Genomic DNA, 19648 nt, shown 5'->3' on the forward strand with positions numbered 1-19648 from the left:
GAATACTATGCAGTCATAAAAAAGAACAAAATCATGAATTTCGCAGCAACCTGGATGGAACTAGAGTCTATAATACTGAGTGACCTCTCACAGAAACAAAGATCTGAGTATCACGTGTTCTCACTCATATAGTGGACCTTGATCATCCTATGTATTACCTTTAGAAAATGACTGACAATAGTGGGAAACCATGGGGAGGGGAGGGAGATGGAATTAATGGTAGTAAACATCTGTCTGGGGACGGGGAGACACCTCTTATCAACAAGGATGCCTGAATGAAGCATATTTGTATACCTAACCTTTAACTGTACCCCACAATATCATAATAAAGAATATTGATTATATATATATATATATATATATAAAAGAATGACTCTTTGAGTCATTCTGATCTCCTGAATACAACTGCCTGAGTAAAGAATGCCAGGGAAGGTTTGTATGGTTGTTACTATGGTTCCTGACAGCCTGGGCAATTTTGAACCTCCCCTGTCAGCCTCACCAGATAGGTATGGTTCCCCTCACAGGTAGGTCTGCTCTGCCTTATAGGCAGTCTCTCTCTGTGTTCACTAGACTTCTGCAGCTTTCTATAGCTAGCTGCAAATACCTAAGTATTGTAAAGGCCTACACTGCAATAGTTGAGACATTTGTTGAGGGGATCAGAGAATAGGGAATGAGAGGACAAGTTGATTTAAAAACCTTGCTCAAGGATCAAAAGTCAATAAATTGGCTGGGGGCAGAGACTCACACCTGTAATCCCTGCACTTTGAGAAGCAGAGGTGAGAGAAATGGCCTCAGTTCGAGACCAGCCTGGGCAACTTGGCAAGACCTCATCTCTACAATAAATCAAAAAATTTGCCAGGTGTGGTGGTGCGTGCCTGTGGTTTCAGCTACTTAGAAGACTGAGGCAGTAACAAGGCTGCGGTAACTTTGAGTGTGCCACTGCACTCCAGCCTGGGCTACAGAGTGAGATGCCAACTCAAAAAAAAAAAAAGAAAGAAAGAAAAAGCAATAAATCAAAAATTTTAGAAACTGATAGAATAAAGAAGATAGTGAAAAAGAAGGAAAAGTCAAAGAACTCCACGGTTCAAAGTCTGGATGCCAAAGGAAACCACATCTACAACATTAAGGCCAGCTGGGTTGGCAGGTGATCTGTTTGGGTTGGAACGCACCTGTACAGAGTACGTTTCCACTCTTCCTTCACTCCCTGCGTCCATTCCCAGCACTAAGCAGCACCTCACCTGTCTAGAATGAGAGCTCCATGAAAGCTAGCACCTTGCTAGCTTATTTGCTGCAGAATACCAGGCTTCCAGGAGAGGGTCTGCAGCTAGCATGCTTTCATGGAAATACAAGTAGGACAGGTAGGGCGTACGAAAGGTCTTTGAGCTAACATGCCTCCCAACAAGGGCTTGGGCAGGTGTGCCTGGGCATCAGGTGGAGCCTGGGTCTGTTTGAGAGATGCTAAGGTATTGAAGAGAGGGGCACATTCAAAGGAAGGGAAGGACAAAGGCACACAGCGACCTTCCCTCAGGGGGTTGGGGGCAATGAGAAGGGGAAGGGAGAAAGAAAAGTCAAAGATAACCAAGGTCACGGCAGCATTTGTAAATAGAGGAAGACATATTCAGTAACGATGAATGTTTTAGAGGTTGAAATGGATGAAAATGAAAGAATGACATTAAATGTATGGATCAGGAAGCTTGAAGTAGCCTCAGAAGTGCGGGATGCAGAGAGAGACTGGGGGAAGACGAAAGAGCATGGGGGGAAAGTTGAAGCAGAAGAGATAGGTTGGATTTTCTTGTTTTGAGTCGGGGTCTCACTTTGTTGCCCAGGTTGGAGTGCGGTGGCACAATCATGGCTCACCGCAGCATCAACTTTTTAGGCTCAGGCAATCTTTCCACCTCAGTTTCCTGAGTAGCTGGGACTAGAGGCACACATCACCACAACCAGCTAATTTTGTTTTATTTTTTGTAGAGTTGGGAGTTTCGCTGTGTTATCCAGATGGGTCTCAAACTCCTGGGCTCAAGCAATCCTCCTGCCTCAGTCTCCCAAAGTGCTGGGATTACAGGAATGAGTCATGGTGCCTGGCCTGGTTGAAGTTTCATTAAGTGTGGTATTAATGGCAACACACTATGAAGAAGTTAGGGGAATAACTGTGTCTAGATAGGGTGTTTGTTTTTACTCATAGTTCTGGGGAGGTTGCAACCATATATAAAGGTCCAGGACAGAACTTTACTCCCTGAAAACAAAATCAAAACAATCAACAACAACAAAACAGGAAGAAATGATTATGCAGGAAAAAAACATATAAATGCCATTTTGAGTTCTAAAGTTAAGGAAGGACAGAACTTAGAGTTTGGGGGGGGGTGTGGAATAAGGTCCCTCTCACTCAGGAGATGAAAAGCAACCAAGAGGGGCACCTAGGGAGAGTAGAGAGAGAAGAGGGACATTCACCTGCCCTGAAACCTAACAACCAGACACTGAACGGCCTAAACAAGAGTCAAAGACACAGGTAACTTTCTACTTTAAAACAAGGCCAGAGAACTGGACAGGGCACAAGCCCAGTTTATCTTAAAGAACAAGACATCCTTTGGTCTTAGAAGGAACATTCCAAAATATAGTTGACTCAAAGACCACAAAAATGGGCCAAGGATGAGACCCTTGTAACTTTCCATCACAATACAGTAAACGTGTTATTACAATGCATTAATAAAGCAGTGTTACGTCCTATCTATGACTAATTAAAAATTCCTACAACAGAAATCCAGACTAGCAAAAGTATTAATCACTGTATAGCAGAATACAGTAAGATTCATGTCCAGATGAATATCATGCCAGGAGTATAAGAACTTAACAACCAGACACTGAACAGCCTAAACCAGAGTCGAAGAAAACAAGGCCAAAGAACTAGAAGTCAGGGCATAAGCCAAAACTGCTTTAAAAAACAAGAAAAGAAAAAGCACAATCCCATTCACAATTGCCACCAAAAAAATTCAAATACTTTGGCATCTTCCTAACCAAAGACATGAAAAACCTTTACAATGAAAACTACAAAACACTGCTCAAAGAAATCAAAGATGACACAAACAAATGGAAAAATATTCCATGCTGATGGATCGGAAGAATTAGCATTGTTAAGATGTCCATCCTACCCAAGGCAATCTACAGATTTAACACAATACTCATTAAATTACCAGCAGCATTTTTCTCAGTCTTGGAAACGACAATACAAGAATCTAGATGGAAACATCAACAACCACAAATGGTCAAAATAATCCTCAGCAAAATAAACAAAGTAGGAGGAATCACACTCCCAGACTTTAAACTTTATTATAAAGCTACAATATCAAAACAGCCTGGTATTGGTACAAGAACAGGCATATAGACCAATGGAACAGGATAGAGATTCCAGAAGCAAAACCTCAATTTCTCAACCAACTCATCTTCGACAAAGCCACCATCACCAACCACTGGAGAGAGGAGAACCTATTCGGTAAATGGTGCTGGGAAAACTGACTGACCACATGCAGAAGATTAAAACAAGACCCCCACCAATCACCATACACAAAAATCAACTCTAAATGGATCAAAGACCTAAACGTAAAACCTCAAACTATAAGAACTTCAGAAAATGCAGGAGACACCCTTATGGAAATTGGAACTGGCAACCAATTTCTGATCAAAACCCCAAGTGCCCAGGCTATAAGAGATGAAATAGCCAAATGAGACCTCATCAAACTGAAAAGCTTCTGCAAAGCCAAAGAAACCATCAAGAGAGCAGGGAGACAACCCATGGAGTGGGAAAAAATACTTGCCAACTATATGTCTGACAAAGGCCTAACATCTAGGATCTACAAGGAACTCAAGCGTGCTGAAAAGAAAAAAACATACAGCTCCATTACAAAGTGGGCAGCAGATATGAATAAACACTTCTCAAAAGAAGACATACAAACAGCCAAGAGATACATGAAAAAATGCTCAGCCTCACTAGTCATCAAAGACATGCAAATTAAAACAATACTGAGATACCACCTAACTTCGGTCAGGATGACCATCATCAATAACTCAAAAAACAACAGATGCTGGAGAGGATGCGGGGAAAAGGGAACACTTCTATAATGTTGATGGAAATATAAACTAGTACAGCCTCTGTGGAAAACAGTGTGGTGATTACTAAAAGATCTAAAAATCGACCTTCCATATGACCCTGCAATCCCCCTACTGGGAATATACCCAGAAGAACTCTAATCACTCTATGTAAAAGATACCTGCATAACTATGTTTATCGCAGCATTGTTCACAGTAGCAAGAACATGGAACTAACCGGCCTGCCCATCAAAAGAGGACTGAATAAAAAAAAGGTGGTACATATACACAATGGAATATTATGCAGCCATAAAGAAGGACAAAATCATGAACTTCACGGTAACCTAGATGGACTTAAAGTGTATAATACTGAGTGATGTATCACAGAAACAAAGAACTGAGTATCACATGTTCTCACTCATAAGTGGACCTTGAACAATTATCATAATACTATAAGAAAAGGATTGGCAGTAGTGGGAAACTGCTGGGGGATGGGGGATATGGAGGGAGGTGGACCTGGCAGTAGTGGGAATCTGCCAGGGGAGGGGGGACACACCTCATCAACAAGGGTACCTGCATAATGAACATTTGTATACCTAACCCTGAACTGTACTCCACACCTTTAACTTAAGAGAGAAAACAAACAAACAAGAAAAGGACATGCATAGAAGAGTTACTTGTCTTGGAAGAAATGCACCTTTCTTCATACCCCAAGATAGTGTGGTTCTTGCCTAAGGTGTACTTTACGGATTGCTAGAGTGCACATGGCCTCGGTCACATCCAAATAGTTTGATTTCACCGCTTGAGATAATATTTTAAGGAAGAAAACATCTTTCTCTTAATTATTTTGAAATACATCAGTTTTCCTGCAGATATGACATCTTCCCTCAGTATGAAAAAACTAACATATGATACACCATCTTGTACCTCTGTTTTAAGCTTTACTGATACATTCTACACATCTTAGCAGAAATTTAAGCCTTAAAATAAAAATGCAAATAAGGTGATAATAAAATACTTTATAATGGGAACTCTGTATAACATCTTATGAAATTCAAGTAAAATATGAATTTAGCAAGATGAATTTAGAACAAAAGATTACAAGTGAATGCAGCAGATTCACAAAAGATTGCTAATATACCTACTTGGTTTGTTTCTATTCTATTTGTTGTTGTTGCTGTTGTTTTGAGTTGTAGTCTCACTCTGTCGCCCAGGATAGAGTACAGTGGCATAATCATGGCTCATAGTAGCTGCAACCTTCTGGGCTCAGGTGCTCTCCTTCTGCCTGAGCCTCCTGACCTTCTGGGCTCAGGTGATCCTTCTACCTCAGCCTCCTTCTGCCTCAGTTAGGGCTATAGGCACAAGCCACCATGCCTGGCTAATTTATTTTATTTTATTTTTCTGTAGAGATGAGGTCTTGCTATGTTGCCCAGGCTGGTCTCGAACTCCTGGGTGCAAGTAATCCTCCTGCCATGGCCTCCAAAGTGCTGGGATTACAGGCTTGGGCCATGTGCCTGGCCTCTCTATTCTATAATGTAGCATTTTGGTGTATAAAAAATAAAACAAAATAGGCCAAGGAAGCATTTAATCTCTTTCTGCTGGGCTCGGTGGCTCAGTCTGTAATCCCAGCACTTTGGGAGGCCAAGGTGAATGGATTGCCTAAGCCTGTGGGTTTGAGAGCAGCCCAGGCAACTTGTCAAGACCTCATCTCTACAATAAATAAAAAGTTAGCCGGGTGTGGTAGCATACGCCTGTAGTTCTGGCTACTTGGAAGGCTGAGGTGGAAGGATTGCCAGAACCCAGCAGGTCGGCACTGGGGTGGCCGTGAGTGTGCCACTGCACTCAGCCTGGGTGAGAGAGTGAGACTTCAACTCAAAAAAAAAAAACCTTTTTAGGTTTTTAATGTAGTTTGGTTGTCCTTAGAATTACAGATATAGTATTCACAAATAACCTCTTAGAGCTAAACGTATACAAAATCCTGGATGAGTTTGAAAAGGAAAGAGAGCATACAAAGAAGGAAGGCTAGGCAATTCTTAATCTGAATAAATATGGGATAACACTAAATAACACTTAACAAAAAGATTGTTAAAATAATATTAACAATCTTTTCTGAAGTGCTGTTCAAAAGGACTTTTCTTAGATATTCAGGGTTGATGGAAATATTTTATAACTTCCCTTCTGTTAAAATAATTCAAACAAGGTGACAAGAAAAGAGGACAGGGAAGTTCTTTGTAGATGTCTTCTCTATTTTAAGGAAAGAAAAGATAATAGATCAGATTTAGGTAAAAGGCAAGAAAGACAACTGAAGAGACCGCCATAATCTCTCCTTATTCTCTTCTTTACGCTACCGTCCAGAACCCTACTTCCATCATGGGTATCCGTGGTAACTTGAGGAGCCAGATTTTCCCAATGCTTAAGGAAACATAAGTGACAGGCTCTTACGAAGGCCAGCGTGGTTCCATGCACAACTGACTGAAGAACAAGAGAGAACAAGATGCCCAGCCAGGGTTGGAAGGGATCAGGGACCTATCTGAGGTACAGCAGAATCTGGAACTGAAGTACCTCAAAATGCAGCTCATTCAACTCCCTGATTTTGTGGGTGAGGAAACAGAAGACCAGAGGCTGACCTGATTTGCTCAAGGTCATCCACCACCTTGGTGGCAAGGTGACACCCCAGGTGACAACCCAGGTGTCCTCAATAGAAGAGCACTCCATCCTTCACTTCCCACTGTCTCCTAACCCAGGAAGCCACTTAGCCAATAACCAAGCTATCATTATTTTCCCCTAAGCCAAATCTTCTTTTTCCATCTTTTTATTATAGAAAATTTCCAATGTCTACAAGAGATGAGAATAATAAACCCCATATACCCATCGCCCAGCTTAAACAATCATCAACTCACTGCCAGTCTTCTTTCATCTACACTCTAACCTACTTCACCCCTCCTCCAGCATTATTTTGAAACAAATCACAGATAGTGTATCATTATTTCCTGGTAAATATAAAGTGCTCAAAAAAATTACAAATTGTCTCTGCAAATGCATCAGAGACAATTTTCTTCGAGGATGTTTGATGTCCCTATTCCATATTCTTGTGTATTTTCTATTTCATTTCACAGTTCTAGAACCAAAGGTCAACTCTTATCATAGCACATATCAATAAGATACCTTCTGGGATACATCCTGTACATACGCTGACAACATTAGACCGTGGTGCACGAACAATTTTGATAAACAAATTGTTTTCGACAGTAAGCAAAGAGAACATTGAACTTAATAAGGGGATAAACACTTTTCTATCTTAAAATACCATGACACTGGCACTTGTGTAAATTGGGCTTAATTCTGGCCAGAGATTTAAAGCCAACATCCTCCATAAGTCCCTATGAAAGGCACTAAACAAAGTACTTCTTCTTCTTCTTTTTTTTTTTTTAAGTCAGTCTTCCTCTGTCGCCCAGGCTGGAGTACAGTGGCAAACTCATGGTTACTACAGCCTTGACCTGCTGGGCTCAGATGATCCTTCCGTCTCAGTCTTCCAAGTAGCTGGAACTACAGGCACAGGCCACCAGGCTAATTTTTTTTATTACTGTAAAGACGAGGTCATAACAAGTTACCCAGGCTGGTCTGAAACCCCTCAGGCAATCCTCTCGCCTTGGCTTCCCAAAGTGCTGGGATTATAGGCGTAAGCCACCATGCCCGACCTAAACAATGTAATTCTTAAGGTATAATAACTCTACAAATTAACAATAAAAAATGTTCACACCAATAGGCTATGGCTATCTTAGGACAGAGACTATTTATTTGGGATACAATAAAAATTTAAAATTAAACAAATATGACAAACTTTAGTTTCACACAGCCATTTAAATTCTACCCAAAGAGCAAATGTAACAAAAAAGAGTTTTTAAATGTTTTAATAAACAAGACGATGCTATTAGAATAGGTATATATACATATATGTACCAATGTGTATATATTAAAACGGATACTTGCCGTCACAATATTGATGAAAAACATTTTTGTTTATAATTTTCTATTTTGCCTCTCCTTCCTCACACATCAGTTTTTATATAAATTTACACATATATATTTAAAAATGAAAATACACTAGAAAGCTGAAGTCAGTAGAAATAGGAGAGCAAATCAGAACTCTATGTTGTTTCATCCTTAAAAGAATGTTATTTCAAATGTGAATTAATTTTTTTCTGAAAAAATACCCTGAAAAACAATTTTCAGCCTTTTGAAAAATATACCAATGTATTCCATCTTCTCACAAAATCATGACATTCATACCTGCTGAGGTTTCTCTAAATTTGTCACTGGTCTTCTTTTTCCTCCATTTCCAAGGCTTAAAGATTTTACCGATGGTGGACAGTTTCCCCTTTCTTTTGAAGGGAGGTGTCTGGGAGCCTGCAGGGGGGCCATCTGAGTTTGCTATAGAAGCTTTGTCCAGTCCGTCAACTGTATAAAGAAAAATAATGTTAGAGAAAGATTGTCGTAAAGTTTGGAACAACATCATCTATTTCTTCTTGGACTGGTAACAAGGGAGTATGCCCACTCGAATTGGAATCTCACAAAAAGTTTATTTTGTCCCATTTGGCAACTGGTAGGACTTCTCTGATATCAACCAGTACATCAATCAATCAGAAATTATAGTCGCCTTAGGAAATCATTTTGGATTAGAAATAGAAAAGAAGCAAGGGACTTACATAATAGGTGGGGCCAGACAAATATGAGTCTGGGAAACACAGCTGAATCCATCTGCAACAACCACATCAATATTTTGTGCAGAAATAGAGTATTCTAAGTATTCCTGAAATAGGATGTTCCTCCAGAGGCTAGTTTGGCATTCTCAGTAATGAATATTACAGTCATGATGTAGTGAAAACCATGGTTTCTCCTTCAAAAAATAAAATTTGGTGCCAGGAAGCTAAATTCTGTTTTCACAATGCTAAAACTATCTTTTGCTTCTATTACAAAAGTTTTCAGCTTCAAATAACCTGACAGCTATCACTAACAACAGGAAAATATGTGGAAAATGTGGATATTGTGTATGATAGAAACATACTTTTTTATGCCTTCACCATCCTATTAATCAGAAGAAAGGCACAAAATCTTTAATTGTTTTGCACTTTTACTGGGTGAAGGGGGCAGGATCTCACTCTGTCACCCAAGCTGGAGTACAGTGGCACAATCACAGTTCAACACAGCCTCTGACTCCTAGGCTCAAGTGATCCGCCTGTGTCAGTCTCCCAATTAGCTGGACTAAGTCATGTGCCACCATGCCTAACTAAGTCTTTTCTCTTTCTTTTCTTTTTTTTTTTTTTTTTACATGTATATAAGGTTTTACTATGTTGCTCAGGCTGGTCTCAAACTCCTGGGCTCAAGTGATTCTCCCTCCTCGGCCTCCCAAAGTGTTGGGATTACAGGCATGAGCCACTACGCCTGGCTATGTTCTACGTTGAGGGGAGATACTGCCCTAACAGATTGTAATGGCAATGAATTGGAAGCAGGCCAGAATGGATAAACTATGGTATTATTTATTCAGTGAAATAGCACTTAGCAATTAAAATTTTTTAAAAAAACTAAGACTAAATCAAAAACCACTGATATGTTGTTTCTTGGATCTTGTGGTCCTAGGCTGGTCTGCCTAGGACATGAAGGAACCTCAAAAACATTATGCTGAAAAGTCACACAGAAAAGAGTACATATTGTGTGGCTCCTTTTATACGAAGTTCTAAAACAGGTAAATGAATTTATGACCAAAAAAAGGAAGAGGAAGAAGAAATTAAAAAATCAAAACAGTAGTTTTTTCTTAGAGTGAGAAAGAAGTTAAAATAAATTAAGAAGGGGATTGAGAATTCATAGGAGGATGATAGAAATGATCTCAATAATGGTTGGATTATAAAAAACTTATTAAATGATATTTATAACTTTATATATTTCACTTTACATAAAATTTACCTTAGGAAAACTATTTAAAAAACGAAGTCTAATTAATGATATGCATTCTGAAGTGTACTAATGATCATTAAAAATAACAAATGGATGGATGGATAAAATATGCAATAAAGTGAAATATAGCAAAATGTTAAGCATTGAATCCAGGGGTATACATATGTGGGGTACAATTCTCTTCTCTGTATTTTTAAAAACTTTCATAATATAATATTGAGAAAAATAAAAGCAAATATTGAATAGCAAGGACTTCTGCTTTCAGGAAGATGGAGTAGATTTACTTTTTCTTATTCCCCTTGCTAAATACAACTTAAAGAAAAAAAAAACCTGGATGTTATATAAAAATAAACGTAAGACTCTGTAAGGTGAAGAAAACGCAGACCAGCCTAGGACCACAAGATCCAAGAAACAACATGGTGGTGAGATCCCAGACTTTCTTTCTGCCTCAAATATCCCAGAATTGTAGCTGAAGAAGTCATCAACCTGGTTTCCACCAAGCATGGAAACCAGCAACCCAGAAATGCCAATGGTGCCCAGAAAAGCCTCAACAAAAGCCTGCTCTCTCTAGCCCTAGGACTAGGAAAGCATCAGAGCAGCAAGAGAGAAAACATTTAGTTTACTCCAGCCAAACACCACAGAAGAAACTGTGACAATCCATGCCAGCAAAAGCTGAATGCAGACACTAAACTTCCACTCTCATGAGGCCGTAACAGGGAGCTCTAACATTCCCACCAGAGTGATATCACAGAAGTCCAGGTAGGGCACCAAGACCTTCATGCCTGGCAGCAGATAATGAAGCATCTTCCACAGCATCAGTGGGGACCAAGTGGAAAGCCTGAACCTCCACTCTACCCAGCAATAACTGGGTGTCTCTTCTCCCCACAATGCAGGAGTGGTGTCAAACCACTGCCCACTGGGAATAAGGCAACCTCCACTATGGTGTCAGAGGAGAGCATGTGAGTATCTGGAAGTTTTACAATGCCCAACAGTAAAAAAGACATGGCACCACCCCGCTGTGTGTCAACAGAGGTCAAGTGCGGAGCCAGGATTTCTACATCCATGTGGGAGTGACAGTGTGACACCCACTCCTTTCTTTGCTGGACAGGTGTCAGACAAAGCCAAATAATACAGAAGGTTTCAATAAGGTCTAAAGTCACATACCATAATACAAAAATGTCCAAGTTTCCACTGAAAATCACTTGACACACCGAGAACCAGGAAAATCTCAAACTGAATAAAAAAGACAATCAATAGATGCCAACTTCTAAATCTTTACAGGTTCTCCTTCCAAACAAGTATAGATAAATCCCATTTCTCTCACTATTGAAGTCTATTCTAATTTCAGATGCTACCTGGGCAGAGATACACAGAGGCTGGTCATTACTAGGAAAATCTGGAACTGCAAGTCTTATACTGACTAATTCTTCTGTAAGTGGTTCGTAACCCTACTTTTAGCCATAGCACAACAGACAGAGATATAGGAGATAGACTAATTTTGAAGCTAAGTCAAAGTAAAGAAGCAAAATCTTCATTATCTCACTTCTACTCCTATGCAACTGCCCTCCGTGATTTAGAGAGACGATCCAGGGAGAAACTGAGTATATAGTTCTTCTTCTTCATAGAGACTTTAAGTCAAACTCTCATGGAAGGGCTTAATTTTGAACAATCTACATGTAAAATATAAGGGGCTGACTATTACAAACATAAGAACTAAAGTTTCCATCTCTGTGGCTACAGACACACATCTAGCTCTCATGTTCTTACAATGGAGTGGGATCTTTATCTTCCAACCCACATATCTATTTCCCTGACATCCCATAAAAATTCTGCTTTCCATCGAACCAAAGAAGCACAGTCTATTTTTCTCCTGTCATAAACCACACTTGCAATTAGAAACCATATGTTGGACAGTTGGCTGAAGCACCATTATACTTCTCTTAAATTATGAACATGAAAAGAATTGTCACCTGCTTTTGAGTAGTATGAGCAAAATATTAACCTTCTTTTCTCGTGACACCAAGGATACTGGCAGTGCCATTGATATTTGTATAATTTTTCTTTTGAACAATTTTGGCATTAAAATTCATTTGAAACTTTCTACAATTCTTTCACAATAAGTCTAGTGAGCTTTTCATTTACATGCAGATAAGAACAAATTGCCAGGTATTTAAATTCCAGGTGAAAGCTGAAATTTCAGTGTTAAACGTGATCTAATTTCATGCTATTGAGAGTAACCTGTCATTCATTAAAACTTTTCTTTTCGCACTTGAGATCTACATTTAAAAATGTAGCATATTTTGAAATACAGTCTATCTTCCCACTAAAACAAACCCACACCCAACAAGGCTTCCCCACACCACCAACTAGTAAGAAATTAGAGAATACATGCAGGTTTTATTTTTCATTTAAACAGAAATTTATCAATTAGGCAGGCCCAATGCAAATGTGATCACATAAGCCAAAAAATAAATGAAACTAGATAAATGCCACACAAAATACATGATAGGTTTGACTAGTCTTCCCTTTGAAATCTGAGAACTGAATGACAGGGATTCTTTGAAAAATTACACCTACTTAATAGGATGGTTTATAGTATTTTTAATAATATTTAATAGCTACATGATAATTTAGAGACCCAGTTTTCTCCACACATAATTATTTCAGTCATGAGAAAATGAGACAAATGTGGCATAGTCTTGTAACTCACAAAATTTGTAGCTGAAAGATCATTTAGAAAATTACCTCGGTAAAAGCCTGGTACTGATTCTGAACAAACTGAAAGCCACCTGTAGGAAAAAAGTAAGTGGCAAAGATGGTCTTAAATTCCCTCCAAATATTCTTAAATATTTGAATGCCAATATGAATACATTTTGAAGCCAAATAATAACAAAAACAAGTAAAGAGAAATCATGTGTGATAAATAATGCCTTGATAACACTGCTGAGCATGTTTTAAGGAAGTAAAAAACCAAACATACCAATCTTCATTGCCTTAACATATGATTTCTGCGCTGTTTTCTTTGTAATTTATTATGCTTATGCAATATTAATATTATCACCATATATTTTTATTTCTATCACAGTTTTTATATTTCCATGATAATTCTGCTGCTTCCCCTTTAAAGGCCACAGAACATATGGCAAAGAAACATTAGAACGGTGCTTAAGGAGGATTTAACTTTACTCCTACATTTACATGAGGTCTGTCTCTCAACTGAAACAATAAGTCAGGATACGTGTTATTATACACAAGAGCACATAAACAATTTCTGGGCACAGAAGCAAGTAGACAGAGTGAACTGATAGTATAAGCCATCACAGATGATATTGGATCACGATTTCTAAGGCAGCCAAATGGCTATCTTTGCCTTGAATTACAAAAGGGAGCTCCTTACTCTCTTGCTAATCAGAGTTCACGTTGGGTTGGGTCAAATCTCTTCCCTTAGGGGATAAGATGAGTGGGCAATGGAGAGAAAGAGAAAAAGAACTGAAGTATCAAAATATGTAACATTGTACAGGGTATATATAGGTTAAAAATCTGAAACTGCTGAACATTTATTCTAGAACCAAACAGTAAGTACATGGGTGGCAGAGGGGGGAGCCAGGTTTCTTACTTGTAGAGAGAGGTTACGAATAAGCAGTGGGGTAACAACAGGATGGTCCATGTGTCACCAATTAGAGTTGGAGACGTCTGTATGAACCCACATTTGGCCAAGTAGATAGGCAAATTATAGATGTGTATATACATGGCTACACATATGTGGCCCGGCGTGGCGGCTCAAACCTGTAAACCCAGCATTTTGGGAGGCCGAGGCGAGAGAATTGCCTGAGCCCACGAATGCGTGACCAGCCCAGGCAACTTGGCGAAGTCTCGTCTCTACAAAAAAATCAAAAACTTAGCTGGGCGTGGTAGCATGCACCTGTAGTTCCAGCTACTTGGTAGGCTGAGGTGGAAGGACCGCCAAAGCTCAGCAGGTCAATGCTAGGGTGGCCGTGATGCACTCCAACCTGGGCAACAGAGTGAGACTCCAACTCAAAACAAAAATGAAGGGAAAAATAAGTATACACTATGTATTTCCTAGCTCTGTCCTCCCAGAGGTTCTAGAAGCAATAACCACCCAGTAGCAGCACACACATCCAACACTCAGATCTTGGTTTCTTTCTTTTCCCTCCCTTCCTTTCTATTTTTTTTCCCTGAGTTGGGGTCTGCCTCACTCTGTCATCCTGGTGTTGGGGTCTCACTCTGTCACCAGAGTGCAGTGGCACAATCACAGCTTACCACAGCGTCAACATCCTAGGCTCAGGTCCTTCCACCTCAGCCTCCCAAGTAGCTGGGACTACAGGTGCACACGATCATGCCTAGCTAATTTTTTTGATTTTTAATAGAGACGAAGTCTCACTATGTTGCCTAGACTAGTCTTGAACTCCTTGGCTGAAGCAATCTTCCCACTTCAACCTTCCTAAATGCTGGGATTACAGGCGTTAGCCTCCACACCTGGCCCAGATTTTGGTTTTTAACAGCATTCTCCAATAAATTACACCGAATCTCTTCACAGAAATGGCTGCTTCCAGGGCTGGGGCAGTGAAAACACTGGATGAGCCTTGCAGCATCTTACAGTGCCAGTAAGTGCTCAAAAAAGACAAAAACAAAAAACCCAAACCAATGGGAGTAGACTCCCCTCTCAAGGAAGTGAAGCTCAACTCTACCTTGCTTAAAAATAAGATATAAAGAGCCAACTCGAAAAGTCTCCAAAGCCAAAGCTGGAACAATCTCAGCAACGAAATAAAGAACGCAGTATGAGATTATAACCCAAAGTAGAAAATAAATATCCATGAGTCCATACTCAGGTAGATAAATATTAAATAAACAAATAAGTGTAGGAGAAAAAAGCTAAATCTGTACAGAATCCCACATAGTTTATATAAATACTCCCTCTCAAGGAGGTGAAGCTTAACTCCCCCTGCTTAAAAGTGAGCTACATATAAGGAATTCCTTCCAAAGAGTACTGTGTGGACAGGGGAGAAAGGAGTGACTTTTCAGTGACATATGTTGACAAATCCGACCCCAGATCTGTGATCAAGGTTAACATAATCTGTGATAAGCTTGGTTGACGGTATATACCCTTGACATGATATAATGAAAATGGTACTTGAAAACCCCAGTCCTTTGTAACCATGAGAAAAACATCAGGCAAAACCAAACTGAGGGACATTTCTCAAATATCTTATCAGTACACTTCAAAACTGTCAGGTTCTTTTAGAAACAAGGAAAGTCTGAGAAGTTGTTAGACCAGGAGGCTAAATGTAACATGGTACCCTGAATAGAATCCTGGAACAACAACAAAAAAGACGTGATGGGAAAACAAGTGAAATCCTAATAACCATGAAGTTCAGTTGATAGCAATTTACCAGTGCTTGTTCCTTGGGTGTAACAAATGTATCACACTGATATAAAATATTCACAATAAGAGAAACTAAGTTGGGAGTATATGGGGACTCTCTGTACTATCTTTTTAACATTTCAGCAAATCTAAAACCATTTTAAAATGATAAAGTTTATCTTTTAAAATGTGGTATTAGCTAGCATGGAGTTAATACAAGGATAAAGCTTTAGGAAATTCCTTGGAGAGAAAATACAATCTCTAAGAGACTTTGGGGGATACTGTCTTCTACTAATAGTAAAGATTTCTACTCAGAGGAGTTTTGGAAAGTGAAATGCTTCAGAGTTGCCCATCTTTCTCTCCAATATCTCCCTTTATTACTTTTAAATCCCAGTATTTTATCACTAAGAGAATATAGATCATCTAATTACTATTTCAACACTCTATAGCATATAGTGGACCTAAATAAGATAAGTACATTTAACAGCTTGCCAAACAAGAGACAATAGGCTCAGTGGCACTGTAGCACCAGAAAGTGTTCATCCACAGTTATTGTGGAAGACCATACAAAGAAAAAAGATTCTGAACACAAACCCCCAACACACACACACACACACACACGCACACCCATGCTGGGGCTTAATATCACAGATTAAACAAATGAAGGATGGTTGACCTTTTAAAGTAATGCCAAGAAAAACTTTCCTTATCCGTCATAGACACATGATAGATATTTATGGAAAAAAATTAAAAGAAATTTATAAAGTTATGTCCATGAACATGTTAAATGGTTACATGTGAAAAAATATTAAAGGAACTAGAGTATTTTTAAACTTTCTGTATATAAACGTATGCCACCACTTTAACATCTGAGGATAATAGAATTTGAGAGAAAAGACTTTAGGTAGCTCAGAAGAAAACTGCTTTTTTTCTTTAGCCATGATTATTACCTTAGCATTAACATAATAATCGTGGCTAAACATACCTAGATGTATATATATTTTGTGTTGGGGTCTCACTCTATCACCCAGATTGGAGTGCCGTGGCATGATCATGACTCACCGAAGCCTTGACCTTTTGGGCTCAGGTAATCCTTCCACCTCAGCCTTCCGAGTAGCTAGGACTACAGGCGTGCATCACCATGCCCAGTTAATATTTTGCTTTTTTTTTTTTGTAGAGACAAGGTCTCACCATGTTGCCTAGTCTGGTCTCTAACTCCTGGGCTCAAACAATCCTCCTGCCTCAGCCTCTCAAAGTGCTAGGATTAAGCAGCCTGGCCAGAAGCTAAAATATTTTAAAAATAATTTAGTCATCACCTTTTTAAGTCCTCAAGAGTAAGAGAACAGAATACAAATAAGAAATCAAATTAAATACAAAGAAAAAGAAGAAAACATGAAAACATTACTATAATAGACTATAAGGAAAGAATTTTAGACTCTCTGGAAGAAGACTGCTCTTGTAACACTACTGTGCATGCTTGCCTCCCAGCTTGTCAATCTCCAATCCTCTGTCACTTGAAAGAAACTATGAAGTTACCTAAAGGTACCTGGAATAAGATCAGTACTTCCCATTGTCATTAAAATTAACATTATAGAGTATTTCCAAAAAGACTTTTGACGTATACATACAGAATGTAAATGACTTTGTACATGCAGCAACCATCCAGACCAAGATACAGATCATTTCTGGGACCCAGAAAGCTTCCTTGGGCTACTTTCCAATCATTACCCACCTCTCACCTCCATCACCCCAGATAACCACTATTTTGACTTCCATCACCACTGATTTGTTTTACCTGTTCTTGAACTTCAACTTAATGGAGTCATACAACATACTCTTCAGCATCTTTCCTTCACTGAATGTCTGTGAGATTTGTCTATGAAGCTTATTTTTAGTACATTAGCATTTCAAAGCAAAGTCACTTAGTTACGAAATCAAAACAGGTTATCGTAACAAGATCTCAGATGATAGAGTACTTGGAAATTATGAGCTTTATGCATACCTCTTCTTTTGAAAAAGAATATCATTACTTCCAACAAGAAAATGTAAATAATTTCTCCTTTCCCTTACTGGTATCTTGGAAAGATAATCTACCTTTCTACCTTCTTTTGAGGCTATCCTGAAGCCACGCTGAATTAGAAGTTTACCTAAGTAAGATTAAAGACGGAGAGGGAGTTATTTTCTTTTAAAAATGACATATACATTTCTTACTTTACATATTAAAGCATTCAGCATTTCTGAGAAATGTAATTTACAAAAAGCACTGGGTTATGGTGTTATCCACTATGGGACAACAATCATGCTTAACACATTCATGTTATCCTGATATATAAGGAAACTGAGCCACAACAAGGCTATGTGGCTTCCCAGACTGTTAACTAGTGGTAGAGACAAGAATCTAGGTCATCTGATTCCTGATCAGGGTTTATTTCCCCTCTACTGGGTGCTGTCTTCATTGAAATATGATAATTAAATTCATGATGAACCAGCAACACCTCCTAATAGCTCTAAAATAGAAGTAAGACACTGTAAAACAAAAAGCAAAGAAGACATTGCACAATCAGGACAGGCAATAAATCTATGCTATTGTTCTGGGTTTTGACCACCCAACTGAGATGGTGAACTGTAAGCCAGGAAGAAAGCCAGATCCTAAATCCAACTCTGCTACTTAACCAGCCCTGTGACCTTGAGCAAGGACCCTAATTTTTCATTTGCTGGAATTAGAAGACTAGGTTAAATGACCACTAGGCTTCTTTCCAACTTTAAAAATTCTATGATTCTTCACAACGCTTTGTGCTGAGTGAATCAATCTTATAATAGGTCACATCAGGACCTGCTCTGAGTGTTTTATGAAAATTGCTTCATTAATCATCAACACAACCCTGTAAATTAGGTGCTATTAGTATTCCCATTGTATAGATGAGGAAGTTGAAGTCCAGAGAGACCAGGCAACTAGGAAGGTCTCACAACTGGTAAGCAGATTTAAACTCAGATACTTTGGCTCTAGAATATTCCTTGTATAAAAATGAGGAGAGTAGTGGGTGGGAGTGAATCTCCATTTACTGAGAAGGCAAGCCATAAACCCTAATGAATAATAACTCAATTCTACCTCCAACCACTTACTCGAGCTAATCCAACGAGCCAGGGCAGGTACTGTTTTGCTCTCTAAAGCAATGCCCAGTGTCATCACAGTTAATTTCATCCTGGCTGCAGGCAGACTGTACTCTTCACTTTATATTAACGATGGTCCTTTGATTGCACAGAATCTTTATTTACCATAATATCCATTTTAGAAGTTTGATACTATCAATTTTTAAGCTTGTTTTTCCAACGGAGGCAGCCATTACTTTTAAACTCCCAAAGGGAAATGCAACTAAAGACTTCCATCTGCCTGCAAGTACTGACAGAGAATTCCAGAGTTTAAACTGTGGCCAACAGGCCTGCAGAATGAGTATGTTTGTGCAGCTGTATGACATCCTGATTCACTGACATGAACAACATCCCCTAGACTCGCTACAGGATATTTAACAGATTAAATAAAGTCACTCATATTTGGGGCTTAGAGAAATTCTGATTAAGTAGTAAAAAGGTCACTTTGCAAATGAAAAATCAATTTTAATGTAAACAAAATCATTTTACTTTTTGAATATTGTTATCGCTATAAGGGAAGGAAGGGTTCTCTCTGAACAGATATAATGGCTTGGCTCAGGAATAGCAAGAAATCTGCTACAGAGATGAAAAAGAAGACAGGAGCTAACCAACTTCCTGCCTTGCTCCCCTTCGATACCAGCCATCTCCTACAAGAACTCCCAGGATCTGGAGAGGGAGCAGGTTGTGGTGTGTGGATCGTGTGCTACTTGTGAAAACAAAGAAAAAGTCGGTATATCCCCAATGGACCATCTGCCAAGTGAGAGAGTATTCACTTCCTCCATGTTAGACTAGTGATCATGCTGTTTATGCTGGGAATGTGCATGGGGATGGAACTTTAGGAGAGAAGCTGGCAAACCTTACACATAAGTTGTAAAATAAAAGCCAATGATGGCTGGATGTGGAGACTCATGCCTGAAATTCTAGCACTTTGGGAAGCTGAGCGAGAAGACTGCTTGAGCCCAGGAGTTTGAGAATAGCCTGGGCAACATGAGGAGATCTTGTCTCTACAAATAAAAAAAAAATTTTTTTTGCCAAACGTGGTGGTGCACACTGGTAGTCTCAGACACTCAGGAGGCTGAGGCA

The 19648-nt window shown here is 39.1% G+C and overlaps 1 protein-coding gene across 2 annotated transcripts in view; it reads right to left on the minus strand.

Moving 5' to 3' along the window:
* PHACTR2 (phosphatase and actin regulator 2) overlaps positions 1 to 19648 on the minus strand; it is a 207992-nt gene that overhangs the window by 102590 nt on the left and 85754 nt on the right. For both annotated transcript variants that reach the window (XM_021709749.1, XM_021709748.1), the window contains exon 2: positions 8371 to 8538. In XM_021709749.1, coding sequence (XP_021565424.1) covers positions 8371 to 8538 — 168 coding nt within the window. The remainder of the gene's footprint in view (positions 1 to 8370; positions 8539 to 19648) is intronic.

Source organism: Carlito syrichta, unplaced genomic scaffold (genome assembly GCF_000164805.1).
Source record: "Carlito syrichta isolate Samal-C Ts95f unplaced genomic scaffold, Tarsius_syrichta-2.0.1 Scaffold279568, whole genome shotgun sequence".
NCBI classification, from domain to species: Eukaryota; Metazoa; Chordata; class Mammalia; order Primates; family Tarsiidae; genus Carlito; species Carlito syrichta.